The 15,288-nt window shown below is 37.8% G+C and overlaps 1 protein-coding gene across 2 annotated transcripts in view; it reads left to right on the top strand.

Annotated features, from left to right (window-relative positions):
- CFAP54 (cilia and flagella associated protein 54) overlaps window positions 1-15,288 on the top strand; it is a 462,482-nt gene that overhangs the window by 52,231 nt on the left and 394,963 nt on the right. For both annotated transcript variants that reach the window (XM_064283706.1, XM_064283705.1), the window contains exons 10-11: window positions 13,294-13,475; window positions 13,567-13,732. In XM_064283706.1, the coding sequence (XP_064139776.1) occupies window positions 13,294-13,475; window positions 13,567-13,732 (348 nt within the window). The remainder of the gene's footprint in view (window positions 1-13,293; window positions 13,476-13,566; window positions 13,733-15,288) is intronic.

The following is a 15,288-nucleotide window of genomic DNA, read 5'->3' as shown; positions in this document are numbered from 1 at the left end:
CCCCAGACCCCTGCCCCTGCTACGCTGGCCTTCAAAGCATTCAGTTTATTTAGGAAACTTCTTTGCTTTTGGTTTAGTCCAATTGTGCTGACCTCCCCTGTATGGTGTGCTGTCTTTCCGTTCACCTAAAGTAGTTGTTATCTACTGTCTAATTAGTGAATGCCCCTCTCCCACCCTCGCTCCTTCCCCCCTCTTGTAACCACGAAAGAATGTTTTCTTCTCAGTTTAAACTATTTCTCAAGTTCTTATAATAGTGGTCTTATACAATATTCGTCCTTTTGCCTCTGACTAATTTCACTCAGCATAATGCCTTCCAGGTTCCTCCATGTTATGAAATGTTTCACAGATTCCTCACTGTTCTTTAACCATGCGTAGCATTCTGTTGTGTGAATATACCGTAATTTATTTATCCATTCATCCATTGGTGGGCACCTTGGTTGCTTCCATCTTTTTGCTATTGTAAACAGTGCTGCAATAAACATGGGTGTGCATATATCTCTTATTTCTCTAGGATATATTCCAAGGAGTGGGATTGCTGGATCATATGGTAGTTGTATTTCTAGCTTTTTAAGGAAACTCCAAATCAGTTTCCAAAGTGGTTGTACCATTTTACATTCCCACCAGCAGTGTATAAGTGTTCCAGTCTCTCCACAACCTCTCCAGCATTTATTGTTTTGTGTTTTTTGGATTAATGCCCAGCCTTGTTGAAGTGAGATGAAATCTCATTGTAGTTTTGATCTGCATTTCTCTAATGGCTAATGATTGTGAACATTTCCTCATATATCTGTTAGCTACTGGAATGTCTTCTTTAGTGAAGTGTCTGTTCATATCTTTTGCCCATTTTTTAATTGGGTTATTTGTCTTTTTGCAGTTGAGTTTTTGCAGTATCATGTAGATTTTAGAGATCAAGCGCTGATTGGAAATGTCATAGCTGAAAACGTTTTCCCAGTCTGTAGGCAGCCTTTTTACTCTTTTGATGAAGTCTTTGGATGAGCATAGGTGTTTGATTTTTAGGAGCTCCCAGTTATCTAGTTTTTCTTCTGCATTTTTAGTAATGTTTTTATACTGTTTATGCTATGTATTACGGCTCCTAAGGTTGTCCCTATTTTTTCTTCCATGATCTTTATCGTTTTAGATTTTATATTTAGGTCTTTGATCCATTTTGAGTTAGTTTTTGTGCATGGAGTGAGGTATGGGTCTTGTTTCATTTTTTTTGCAGATGGATATCCAGTTATGCCAGCACCATTTGTTAAAAAGATTGTCTTTTCCCCATTTAACTGTTTTGGGGCCTGAAATTTCCCTTTCTTGTAATGCCCTTTACTGGTTTTGCTCTCAAGGTTATGCTGGTCTCATAAAATGAGTTGAGAGATGTGCCCTTTTTCTATTACATGGAAGTGTTTGTGTCAAATCAGTGTTATTTCTTCCTAAATATTTTGGTTGAATTTATTGTTGAAGCCATCTGGATCTCGAGTTTTATTTGTGGGAAAATTTTAAATTATGGGTTTATTTCATAGATACAAAACTATTCAGGTTTTCTTTTTATTCTTGTTTTTATTCTCCTATCAGTTTTGATAATTTTTTTCTTGAAATTTTTCTCTTTTATCCAATATTTTCACGTTTTATAAAATTATTTATAATTTATCATTATGACCTTTTTAATGCCTCTGGAATCTGTAGTCTTTTTCATTCCTGGCATTGGCTAGTTTGCCTTCTGTTGCCTTTCTTCAGTTTACCAGATATCCACCAATTTCATTAGTCTTTTCAAAGAAACAGTATTTGTCTTTATTGATCCACTATATTGAAATTCTATTTTATATATTATTAATTTCTATTCTTTACTATTTCCTTCTACTTCCTCAGAATTATTTTACTTTTTTAAAAAGATTTGTTGACTTGAAGCTTAGATAATTGATTTTCAGGCTTTCTTCTTATTTATATATATATATATTTATATATATATATACACACACACACATATTAAGACATTTCTCTCCAAGTGTAGCTATAATTTAGTTTGTACCTGAAGTTTTGATATATTATACCTTCATTATCATTAGGTAAAAAATAATTTCAAATTTCCATTATGATTCTTTCTGTAATAGTTGGGTTATAGATCAAAATATATGGGGATTTTCTAATTATGTTTTTGTTGTAGATTTGTAGCTTAATTATATTGTGATCGGAGGGCATACTGTATGTTATTTGAAACCTTTGAAATTTGTTGAGACTTGCTTTATTGTCTAACTAATGGTCAATTTTGGTAGATAAACTGTATGTACTGGAAAAAATACGTATTCTTTTGTTGGGTGTATTGTTTTATATAGGTTAATGATGTTAAGTTTGTAAATCGTATAGTTAAATCTTCTCTATTGCTATTAATTTTCTTGACTGCTTTTTCTATATGTTACTGAGATAGAAGTGTTAAACGTCTTCTGCTATGCATTTCTGTTGATGTAACACAGCTGGAGCATAGGATGTGCTATGTTCTGCTTTAGCAGATGTTATTTTCCAAAGTGGCTGTAAAAATGGTGCCATGGAGGGAGATCTGACCTCCTGTAACTTCACAACATGGGGGAGGAGAATCACGATCAATAGCCCAAGCTGATTCCTATGAGGTGGAGGTCAGACAAAGCACCTCTCTCCAACCTTTTAGCCAATTCTGACACTGGGCATCCGTCCCACGTCACTTTCCACTTCTCTGCTGGGTTTGATAAATCATTGCAACGGCCACACAGAATTCACAGACAATACTCATGATTATGGGGTTTATTAGCGAAGCAACAGGTAATAATTCAGGATCAGGAATGACTCAGGATACAGTTCTTTGATCAGGACAGCTTCTTCTCAGCTGTGTCCACAGGCAGTCCTCTCACTGGCCCTTGGCCTATCGCATTCTCGGCCCCTCAGCCTCTGCCTTGCTTGAGCAACTATTACCAAGCTCTTTAGCTCCTCCAGTAAGTGCCCGGAGGCACCCTACTCTGCCAGTAAGACTCCTGCTAGAAGGCACTCAGCTTTCTCACTCTGTGGGTTGGGGCATCCACTGTAGACACCTTGCTTCATGGGCTGGGAAGCCCACTGCACTGTCTTGCGCTGGTGCCCTGGTTCTGCTGCTGCACTTTCTCTGCCACCACTTCTTGCTGTCTTGTGCCATCTCTAGTGTTACAGCTCCCTCTCTGGCTCATGAGTCTAGGAGGTTATCGGCGCAGGGATCCTTGGTCCAAAGGACACGTTCCACTCCTGGCTCTTTTTTCTTGATGGTAGGGGGTCCTGTCTTCCTGCCTCTAGGATGGCTCGTTTTAAGCCTAGCAACATGGCCAAACTGACCAATCGCTTCGTTAGGGTTCCATATACCTTATTTATATGGTCTCGCCCCCATGAGGGTGCCATGCACCTTATTTGCATGATTAGCAAGCTGTCCAATATTGGTGAGCCTTAAGCACCTTATTTGCATAGTCCTACCCAATAATTTTTTTTTTTTTTACCCAATAATTTAGTGGGAGTTCTAAGACCATGGTGAGAAAGGCCATATAAAAAGTGCTCTCTCACACTGTAGTGACTTTACCAATTTGCATCCTTATCAGCATTAAAAAAATTTTTTTATTGTGCTTTAAGTGGAAGTTTACAAATCAAGTCAGTCTTTCAGACAAAAATTTATATACACCTTGCTATATACTCCTGGAAACCCTGGTGGCATTGTGGTTAAGTGCTATGGCTGCTAACCAAAGGGTAGGCAGTTTGAATCCACCAGGTGCTCCTTGGAAACTCCATGGGGCAGTTCTACTCTGTCCTACAGGGTCGCTATGAGTCAGAATCGACTTGACGGCACTGGGTTGGTTGGGTTTGTATATCCTCTTAGTTACTCTCCCCCTAATGAGACAGCACACTCCCTCCCTCAACTCTGTGTTTTCGTATCCATTTGGCCAGCTTCTGACTCACTCTGCCCTCTCATCTCCCCTCCAGACAGGAGCTGCACACGTAGTCTCATGTGTCCACTTGATCCAAGAAGATCACTCTTCACCAGTATCATTTTCTGTCCCATAGTCCAGTCAAACCCCTGTCTGAAGAGTTGGTTTTGGGAATGGTTCCTGTCTTGGGCTAACAGAAGGTCTGGGGACCATGACCTCTGGGGTCCTTCTAGTCTCAGTCAGACCATTTAGTTTGGTCTTTTTACGAGAATTTGGGGTCTGCATCCCACTGTGCTCCTGCTCCCTCAGGAGTTCTCTGTTGTGTTCCTTGTCAGGGCAGTCATCGGTTGTAGCCAGGCACCATCTAGTTCTTCTGGCCTCAGGCTGTTGCAGTCTCTGAATTATGTGGCCCTGACTGTCTCTTGGGCTCATAATTACCTTGTGTCTTTGGTGTTCATCATTCTCCTTTGATCCAGGTGGGTTGAGACCAATTGATGCATCTTAGATGGCCACTTGCTAGCATTTAAGACCCCAGACTCCACTCTCCAAAGTGGGATGTAGAATGTTTTCTTAATAGATCTTATTATGCCAATTGACTTAGATGTCCCCTGAAACTGTGGTCGCCAAGCCCCCACCCCTGCTACGCTGGCCTTCCAAATGTTCAGTTTATTCAGGAAACTTCTTTGCTTTTAGTTTAGTCCAGTTGTGCTTACCTCGCCTGTATTGCGTATTGTCTTTCCCTTCATCTAAAATAGTTCTTATCGCTATCTAATTAGTGACTACCCCTCTCCCTCCCTCCTTCCCCACTCTCGTAAACATCAAAGAATGTTTTCTTCTCTGTTTAAACTATTTTTCGAGTTCTTATAATAATGGTCTCATACAATATTTGTCCTTTTGCAACTGCCTAATTTCACTCAGCATAATGCCGTCTAGATTCTTCCATGTTGTGAAATGTTTCATGGATTCATCATCATTCTTTATCAATGCATAGTATTCCATTGTGTGAATATACCATAATTTATCCATTCATCCGTTGATGGGCACCTTGGTTGCTTTCCATCTTTTTGCTGTTGTAAACAGTGCTGCAGTGAACATGGGTGTGCATATATCCATTTGTGTAAAGGCTTTTATTTCTCTAGGATATGTTCCAAGGAGTAGGATTTTTGGATCGTATGGTAGTTCTATTTCTAGCTTTTTAAGGAAGCTCCAAATCAAGTTCCAAAGCGTACCATCTTACATTCCTACCAGCAATGTGTAAGTGTTCCAGTCTCTCCACAACCTCTCCAACATTTATTATTTTGTGTTTTTTTGACTACTGCCAGCCTCGTTGGAGTGAGATGGAATCTCATTGTAGTTTTGATTTGCACTTCTCTAATGGCTAATGATCGTGAGCATTTCCTCATGTAAATCTGTTAGCTACCTGAACGTCTTCTCTAGTGAAGTGTCTGTTCATATCCTTTGCCCATTTTTTTAATTGGGTTATTTGTCTTTTTGTAGTTGAGTTTTTGCAGTATCATGTAGATTTTAGAGATTAAGCGCTGATCGGAAATGTCATAGCTAAAAACTTTTTCCCAGTCTGTAGGTAGTCTTTTCACTCTTTTGGTGAAGTCTTTGGATGAGCGTAGATGTTTGATTTTTAGGAGCTCCCAGTTATCTAGTTTCTCTTCTGCATTGTTAGTAGTGTTTTGTATACTGTTTACGTCATGTATTAGGGCTCCTAGTGTTGTCCCTATTTTTTCTTCCATGATCTTTATCGTTTTAGATTTTTATATTCAGGTCTTTGATCCATTTTGAGTTTGTTTTTGTGCATGTTGTGAGATATGGGTCTTGTTTCATTTTTTTTGCAGATGGATATCCAGTTATGCCAATATAATTTGTTAAACAAACTATCTTTTCTTCATTTAACTGACTTTGGGTCTTTGTTAAATATTAGCGGCTCATATGTGGATGGATTTAAGTCTGGATACTCAATTCTGTCCCTTTGGTCTATGTATCTGTTGTTGTACCAGTACCAGGCTGTTTCGACTACTGTGGCAGTATCATAGGTTCTGAAATCAGGTAGAGGAGGCCTCCCACTTTGTTCTTCTTTTTCAGTAATGCTTTACTTATCCGGGGTCTCTTTCTCTTCGATATAAACTTGGTGATTTATTTTCCCATCTCATTAAAAAACGTCACTGGAATCAAATTGGAATTGCATTGTATCTATAGATGGCTTTTGGTAGAATAGACATTTTTACAATGTTTCTTCCATGAGCAAGGTATGTTTTTCCACTTATGTAGGTCTCTTTTGGTTTCTTGCAGTAGTGTCTTGTAGTTTTCTTTGTGTAGGCCTTTTACATCTCTGGTAAGATATATTCCTAAGTATTTTATCTCCTTGTGGACTACCGTAAATGGTATTGATTTGGTGATCTCCTCCTCGATGTTCTTTTTGTTGGTGTTGAGGAATCCAACTGATTTTTGTATGTTTATCTTGTATCCTGATACTCTGCTGAACTCTTTTATTAGTTTCGGTAGTTTTCTTGAGGATTCTTTAGGGTTTTCTGTGTATAAGATCATGTCATCTGTAAACAGAGATACTTTTACTACTTCTTTACAAATCTGGATGCCCCCTATTTCTTAATCTAGCCTAATTGCTCTGGCTAGGACCTCCAGCACAATGTTGAATAAGAGTGGTGATAAAGGGCATCCTTTTCTGGTTCCTGTCTGAAGGTGAATGCTTTCAGACTCTCTCCATTTGAGATGATGTTGGCTGTTGGCTTTGTATAAATGCCCTTTATTATGTTGAGGAATTTTCCTTCTATTCCTATTTTGCTGACAGTTTTTATCATGAATGGGTGTTGAACTTTGTCAAATGCCTTTTCCGCATCAATTGATAAAATCATGTGGTTCTTGTCTTTTGTTTTATTTATATGATGGATTACATTAATTGTTTTTCTGGTGTCGAACCATCCCTGCATAGCTGGTATGAATCCCACTTGGTCATGGTGAATTATTTTTTTCATATGTTTTTGAATTCTATTGGCTAGAATTTTGTTGAGGATTTTTGCATCTACGTTCCTGAGGGATATAGGTCTGTAAATTTTCTTTTTTTGTGGTGTCTTTACCTGGTTTTGGGGTCAGGGATCTGCTGGCTTCATAGAATGAGTTTGGGAGTAATCTGTCCTTTTTTATGCTCTGAAATACCTTTAGTAGTAGTGGTGTTATCTCTTCTGTGAAAGTCTGGTGGAACTCTGCAGTGAAGCTGTCAGGGCCAGGGCTTTTTTTTGTTGAGAGTTTTTTGATTACCTTTTCAATCTCTTCTTTTTTTTATGGGTCTATTTAGTTGTTCTACCTCTGTTTGTGTTAGTTTAGGTAGGTGGTGTGTTTCTTGGAATTCATCCATTTCTTCTAGGTTTTCAAGTTTGTTAGAGTACAATTTTTCGTAGTAATCTGATGTGATTCTTTTAATTTCAGTTGGGTCTGTTGTAATATCGCTTATCTCATTTCTTATTCGGGTTATTTGCTTCCTCTCCTATTTTTCTTTTTTCAGTTTGGCCAATGGTTTATCAATTTTGTTAATTTTTTCAAAGAACCAGTTTTTGTTCTTGTTAACTCTTTCAGTTGTTTTTCTGTTTTCTATTTAATTTAATTCTGCTCTAATTTTTATTATTTGCTTTCTTCTGGTACCTGAGGGTTTTGTTTGTTGCCCTTTCTATTTGTTCAACTTTTAGGAATAATTCTTTGATTTTGGCCCTTTCTTCTTTTTGGCTGTGTGCATTTATTGATATAAATTGACCTCTGAGCACTGATTTCACTGTGTCCCAAAGGTTCTGATAGGAAGTGTTTTCATTCTCATTGGATTCTATGAATTTCTTTATTCCATCCTTAATGCTTCTATAATGCAGTTGTTTTTGAGCAGAGTATTGTTCAGTTTCCAAGTGTTTGATTTCTTTTCCCTGCCTTTTTTGTTATTGATTTCTACTTTTATGGCGTTGTGGTCGGAGAAGATGCTTTGTAATATTTTGATATTTGGACTCTGCTAAGGCTTGCTTTATGACCTAATATGTAGTCTATTCTAGAGAATGTTCCATGTGCACTAGAAAAGAAAGTATACTTGGCTGCTGTTGGGTGGCATGTTCTGAATATGTCTATGAGGTCAAGTTGGTTGATTGTGGCATTTAGATCTTCCTTCTGGATGTCCTGTCCTGCACTGAAAGTGGTGTTTTGAAGTCTCCTACTATTATTGTGGAGCTGTCTATCTCACTTTTCAGTGTATCTTGTAGCTCTATCATTGGGTGCATAAATATTTATTATGGTTATATCCTCCTGGTATGTTATCAATTAATCATCATATAGTATCCTTCCCTATCCTTTGTGGTGGATTTAACTTTAAAGCCTATTTTGTCAGAATTAATATTGCCACTTCTGCTCTTTTTTGATTGTTGTTTGCTTGACATATTTTTTTTCATCCTTTGAGATTTAGTTTGTGTCTCTAAGTCTAAGGTATGTCTCTTTTAGGCACCATATGGATGGATCATGTTTTTTAATCCATTCGACCACTCTCTGTCTCTTTATTGGTGCATTTAGTCCATTTACATTCAGCGTAGTTATAGATAGGTATGAGTTTAGTGCTGTCATTTTGATGTCTTTTTTTTGTGTGTTGTTGACAGTTTTTTTCCCACTTAATTTTTTGTGCTGAGTAGTTTATCTTTATGTATTGTCTTTTCCTCTTATTCATTGTTGTTGATTTTGTATCTGCTGAGTCTCAATTTTTTTGAGACTCAATTTTTTTTGTATTTTATTTTGATGAGTAGGATAGTCTCTTTTGTGGTTACCTTAATATTTACCCCTATCTTTCTAAGTTTAAACCTAACTTTTGTTTCTTTATATCACCTGTCTTCTTCTCCATATGAAAGATCTATGACTACATTTCTTAGTCCCTCTTTGTTTTAATGTTTTCTTTTACATAATAACATCACTTTTTCCCTGTTTTGAGGTTTTTTTTTTTTTGATTTATTTTTGTGATTTCCTTATCTGGATTGACCCCTGATTGCTCTCTCTAGTGTTCTAGTCTTGGGTTGATACCTGATGTTATTGATTTTCTAACCAAAGAACTCCCTTTAGTATTTCTTGTAGTTTTGGTTTGGTGTTAACGAATTCCGTAAGCTTCTGTTCATCTGGAAATAGCCTAATTTCACCTTCATATTTAAGAGACAGTTTTGCTGGATATATGATCTTGGCTGGCAATTCTTTTCCTTCATTGCTGTATGTAAGTCATCCTGTTGCCTTCTTGCATGCATGATTTCTGCCAAGTAGTCCAAGCTTATTCTTATTGGCTCTCCTTTGTAGGTGACTTTTTGTTTATCCCTAGCTGCTCTTAAAATTCTCTCTTCGTCTTTGGTTTTGGCAAGTTTGATTATAATATGTCTTGGTGACTTTCTTTTAAGATCTACTTATGTGGAGTTCGATGCCCATCTTGGATAGATATCTTCTCATCTTTCACGATATAAGGAATGTTTTCTGCCAACAAATCTTCAACAATTCTCTCTGTATTTTCTGTTATCCCTCCCTGTTCTGGTACTCCAATCACTCGTAGGTTGTTTCTCTTGATAGAGTCCCACGTGATTCTTAAGGTTTCTTCGTTTTTTAAAATTATCTGATTTTTCTTCAAATATATTGGTGTCAAGTCCTTTATTTTCAGTCTCACCAATTCTGCCTTTTACTTGCTCAATTCTGCTCCTCTGACTTTCTAATTCTGTAATTTTATTGTTAATCTTCTGAATTTCTGATTGCTGTGTCTCTATGGATTCTTGCAGGTTATAAAATTTTTCATAATGTTTTGAATAACCTTTTTAATTTTTTATCTACTTTATCTGTATGTTTCTTGGCTTGTTCTGTGTATTTCCTGATCTGCTTCTTGATCTTGTTCCTAAAGTCTTGAAGTGTTCTGTATATTAATCTTTTGTATTCTGCATCTGGTAATTCCAGAAAGGCACCTTCATCCAGAGGATCCATTGATTCCTTGTTTTGAGAGCTTGTTGAAGTGATCATGGCCTGCTTCTTTTTGTGATTTGATATCGACTGTTGTCTCCAAGCCATCTATAAGTTATTGTATTAGTTTATGTTTGCTTATGGTATTCTAGCTTCTTGCTTTGTTTTGTTTTGATATGCCCAAATAGGTAGCTTGAGTGAGCTAGCTTGATTATCTTTGCCTTTGAAGCTCTAACGTCCTGTCACCAGATCGCTAGAGCTGTTATCAGGTATATGTGCCTAGGAGTCCATTTGCTTTTCTTGTATGAATTCAGCTCAGGTGTCCAGATAGTTGGTCATCAAGTGTGTGGTACAGGCTCTGTCCTTTAGTCTGAGAGGGGCAGGGGTGATTGGTTGTAGGTAACAGTATCTGTTTGCAGCAGGGGATCACACTCTCAACAAAGCAGGGGGCTGACAACTGTCCCCCGAAGGTCTGTGAGGAAAGTACCTCCCTGTTCTCTAGAGCACACAGGTGGGTGGGTCCTGTAGACGGACCATGGGAACCCAGTGCTTTTGGTTGTAAGGATTGGGAGGTACCAGTTATCCTTGGACCCCTGTCATGGGTGGCTGGGTGACCTGAATGGAGCTACCAGTCCTTAGGACCCTGATGTTGGTGGTGAGGACCCTGTTTAATAGGCAAAGCACACAGCTGAATCAGTTACAGTCTGCCAACAAGAGCATATTCTCCTTAAACAGACCATACAGGTCGTGCGGTGGGGGTGGGGGGGAAGGTATTCAAAGTCCACGGACTGTCTATGTGTGGACAGGAGCTGCTTCTGTCCTGAGTTCCCCAGCTTAGTGGAGCTGGCAGATTATCTTTTCTCTTACTTGTGAATTTATTCCTTCTCTAAGGCCGGGAGAATGGCTCGGGCTGCTCAGTAGGCCCTATCTCAGGCCCAGGGAAAGCGCTAGCCACTGAAGTCAGCTTGGGGGCTGGGGGTGCAGTAAAATATATGCAAGTAGTTAACTTTTGCTAAGAGTGCCGTTATTCTCTGATTCTGGATTTTTGAGTAGGTTGTGCAGCTGGCTGTTTGTCCCTGAGGAAACTGCAGCCAAACGCTACCACCAGCCTATAGCAGTCGCTCCACGGAATGTTGCCTAAGGGTTCCCAGCGATTCAGGTCTTGCAACTCCTCTCTGCTTCTGAACCGTCTCTCCCTCCCCCTACCCCTCAGTCTGTTTTCTGACTTTGCCTTTGATGTTCAGGGCTGCCAGCTTGTCATAAATATAATCGTTTCACTTGTTTTTTCGGGTCTTTTTTGTAGTAGGGCTCACTGGAAGCATCTGACTACTCCACCATCTTGGCCCCACATCCTTATCAGCATTTTATTACATTTCCAGTTGTTCTAAAATCTTACTGAAAGTTAGTATTGTCTCTTTTTCATTTTGTCCATTCTGCTCTGAATTAAATGATAATGTATTTAATTTGTTTTTCTGTCATTACTAATGAAGTTTAGCATTTTTTCATATATTTCTTAGTCATTTGAATATGTCATTTTGTGACATGCTAGTTTAAATCTTTTACCCATTTTTTCTTTTAGGCTTTCTCTTATTGATTTGCAACAATTGTTTATATATTCTGGATACAAGTTTTTTACTGAATACATGTATTGCAAATATCTTCTATTTGGTGACTTACCTTTTCATTCTCTTAATGGTGTCTTTGGGGAATAGAAATTCTTAATTTAATGGAATACAATTTATCACTACATTTTTTTTTTTGGTTTATTTTATTTATTTATTTTTTAAATAATTTTTATTGAGCTTTAAGTGAACGTTTACAAATAAAGTCAGTCTGTCACATATAAGCTTATATACACCTTACTCCATACTCCTACTTACTCTCCCTCTAATGAGTCAGCCCTTTCAGTCTATCCTTTCATGACAATTTTGCCAGTTTCTAACCCTCTCTACCCTCCTATCTCCCCTCCAGACAGGAGATGCCAACACAGTCTCAAGTGTCCACCTGATACAAGTAGCCCACTCTTCATCAGCATCTCTCTCCAACCCATTGTCCAGTACCTTCCATGTCTGATGAGTTGTCTTCAGGAATGGTTCCTGTCCTGTGCCAACAGAAGGTTTGGGGACCATGACCGCCAGGATTCCTCTAGTCTCAGTCAGACCATTAAGTCTGGTCTTTTTCTGAGAATTTGGGGTCTGCATCCCACTGATCTCCTGCTCCTTCAGGGGTTCTCTGTTGTGCTCCCTGTCAGGGCAGTCATCGGTTGTAGCTGGGCACCATCTAGTTCTTCTGGTCTCAGGATGATGTAAGACTCTGGTTCATGTGGCCCTTTCTGTCTCTTGGGCTCATAGTTGTCATGTGACCTTGGTGTTCTTGTTCTTCATTCTCCTTTATCACCACATTTTTTGTAGTTAACCTTTTTGTGTCATAGTTTAAAAAAAACTCTGCTATACCAATATCTTAAATATGTTCTCCTATGTTTTCTTCTGGAAACTTTATTGTTTTATCTGTCATTAGGTCTTTTTTGTTGGTAGGAGGTAGAGATCAAGGTTCATTTATTTTCATATGGATATCCAGTTCACACAGCACCGTTTATTGAACCATTTATTGAGTCATTGACTACAGGGTCTCTTTCTCATATATTGTCATATATTAGGTGACTTTATATGTGTGGTCTGTTTCTGGGCTTTTTATTTCAATATATTGGTGTATTTGCTCAGTGCAGTTCGTCCTTTGATTTCTTGACTGCTGCTTCCATGGGTGTTGATTGTGGATCCAAGTGAAATGAAATTCTTTACAACTTCAATTTTTTCTCCATTTTCCATGATGTTGCTTATTGTTCCAGTTGTGATAATTTTTGTTTTCTTTATGTTGAGGTGTAATCCATACTGAAGACTGTGATCTTTGATCTTTATCAGTAAGTGCTTTAAGTCCTCTTCACTTTCAGCAAGCAAGTTTGTGTCATTTCCATATCAAACGTTGTTGATGAGTCTTCCTCCAATCCGGATGCCCCATTCTTCTTCATATAGTCCAGCCTCTCATGTTATTTGTTCAGCATACAGATTGAATAAGTATGGTGAAAGGCTACAACCCTGACACAGACTTTTCCCGACTTCAAACCACATAGTATCCCCTTGTTCTTTTTGAGTGACTGCTTCTTGATGTATGTGCAGGTTCCTCTTGAACACAATTAAGTGTTCTGGAATTCCCATTCTTCACAGTGGTATCCATAATTTGTTATAGTCCATACAGTTGAATGCCTTTGCATAGTCATTAAAACACAGCTAAACGTCTTTCTGGTATTCTCTGGTTTCTTCAGGATCCATCTGACATCAGCAATGATATCCCATAAAAATATGGTATTCAGTAAGTACTTCTTTGCATGAATGGTGCTCAAACCTCTCTCTTTCCTTTCTAGTTTCAAATGCTGGCACAGATGGAATGCTTGGATTTTCAAAATCATCTCTCCTGGAACATGTTATAGAAAGAAAAAATGTTATCTCTCTAAGTGCTGCTGTGAAATTTATAAAATTAGCTTTTAGCTATGAGGAATGGAGTTTATTTGAATCATCAGCTGCTCAACTTATTTATTTTCTCCAGGTAATATATGCAAAGCCATTTATTTGTTTTCATTTTGTTAGGATGACATTGAATTACTAGTTAATTTGTGGGATATACTTACTTCTCTTAGAGGCAAGATGATCCAGAGTCAAAGAAAGCAGAGATGGATTTAACTCTTCTTCTTGCAATAGAACCTCTAATCAATGTAAAGAGAAACAAAGGTGTGGTCTTTCCTTTGGAAAGGTTCAAAGAAGAACAGTGTGCTCAAGCATATGCAAGAAAAATTACTCTTCAGGGTGAGTATTTTTCTTTTTGAAAATTAAAATAATTTGCTCTGATATGATATCCTTATTCTTAGGTGAGATGAGAGAAAGAACTTTCAAGACTGAGGGAGCAGGAAATGCAAAGACTCTGAGGCAAGAGTACTGTTAGTGTGTTTAAGGACCAGCAAGGAGGCATTTATGGCTGGAGTGCATTGGTGGTGATGGTGGAGTTTAGGAGTGTGGTAGGAGATGAGGTCAGCGAAGCAACTGAGCTCAGATCATGCAGGCTCTTAGGCCTTGTAATGATGCTGAGTTTTATTCTAAGTGAGGGTTTTGAGTAGAGAAATGAGGTACTACTTAGTTGCTGGCTTGTTGGTGATCAGTGAGCAACCAGCAAGACAGTTGAATGAAAAGCTATCAGTTGGTGGGCCTGGGGAAGGTTTGCGATGGTCACTGTCTTTCCAGCACGCAGCATCTTCCATTCTAGGACTTCTCAAGTCTTAAAAATTATTGTGTATCTTATTGAAAATCAGTGCAAATAATAATTGCCTGAAGTTATCTCTTTTAAAAATCAGATTCACCTCTGCTTTTACTGATTATGGTTTAATGTTAAATCATAGACTTAATACTGGTTGGAATCCCTGGGTGGTACAAAGATTTTTTTTTTTTAATTATGCTTTAAGTGGAAGTTTACAGTTCAAGTCGGTTTCTCATATTGTTATGTGACCCTAGTTGCTGTCCTTACAATATGAGAGCACACTCATTCTCTTGGGTGGTGCTAATATTTAAGCACTTAGCTACTAATTGAAAAGTTGGCAGTTTGAGTCCACCCAGAGACACCTTGGAAGAAAGGCTTGGTAATCTACTTCCAAAAGATCATTAAAAAAAGAGATCATAGCCATTGAAAATTCTATGGAGCGCAGTTCTACTCCGAAACACATGGAGTCACCATGAGTTGGAATCAACTCTGTGGGAACTAATGTGATTTTTATTGTTTGTCTTAATACTGGTTAGATGTAGTAGAAGTCTATTTGAAGAATTTTCTGTATACTTTGCAAAGCTTCAGTTGAAGATGTCTACTTTGTTCTCTGTTATACCCTATTTCAAGATCCATATCTTAAATTCTTCCTAAAATCAACCCTCTACCCATTTTTAAAATCAACAATTGATTTTTTTCTCAATCATGTATATAATACTGCAAACACAGCTTCAGCCTTTCTTGACTAAATTACGTCATCTATGCTCCTTTTCTATAGAAATTCTGTAACCTTTACTTTTTTGGCCAATGAGAATTATTAAATTCCATGTTCTTTATGCTTGGCCATGTTCTTAAGGTACTGACTGTATGATCACTGAATTGCAGTCAATAATTTGTACCAAGTAATGGTACAGTTTCTTTTTTTTTTTCCTAGTGGTTCCTGAATGGATATTTTTATTTCAACTGCCATGTTTTATATGTGTTTTAATATTATAAACCTCTTCAGTTTCTTTTTAGACAAAGTTGGTATATAGATTGTGAAATAATAATAATAATGTGTCTATTTTAATTGAATTAAAGCCCACTTAGATTAGGTTTCATATAGAAGTAT

This window comes from Loxodonta africana, chromosome 4 (genome assembly GCF_030014295.1).
Source record: "Loxodonta africana isolate mLoxAfr1 chromosome 4, mLoxAfr1.hap2, whole genome shotgun sequence".
Classification (NCBI taxonomy): Eukaryota; Metazoa; Chordata; class Mammalia; order Proboscidea; family Elephantidae; genus Loxodonta; species Loxodonta africana.
The sequence above is the reverse complement of the archived record's forward strand: the minus strand, read 5'-3'. Positions and strand labels throughout refer to the sequence as shown.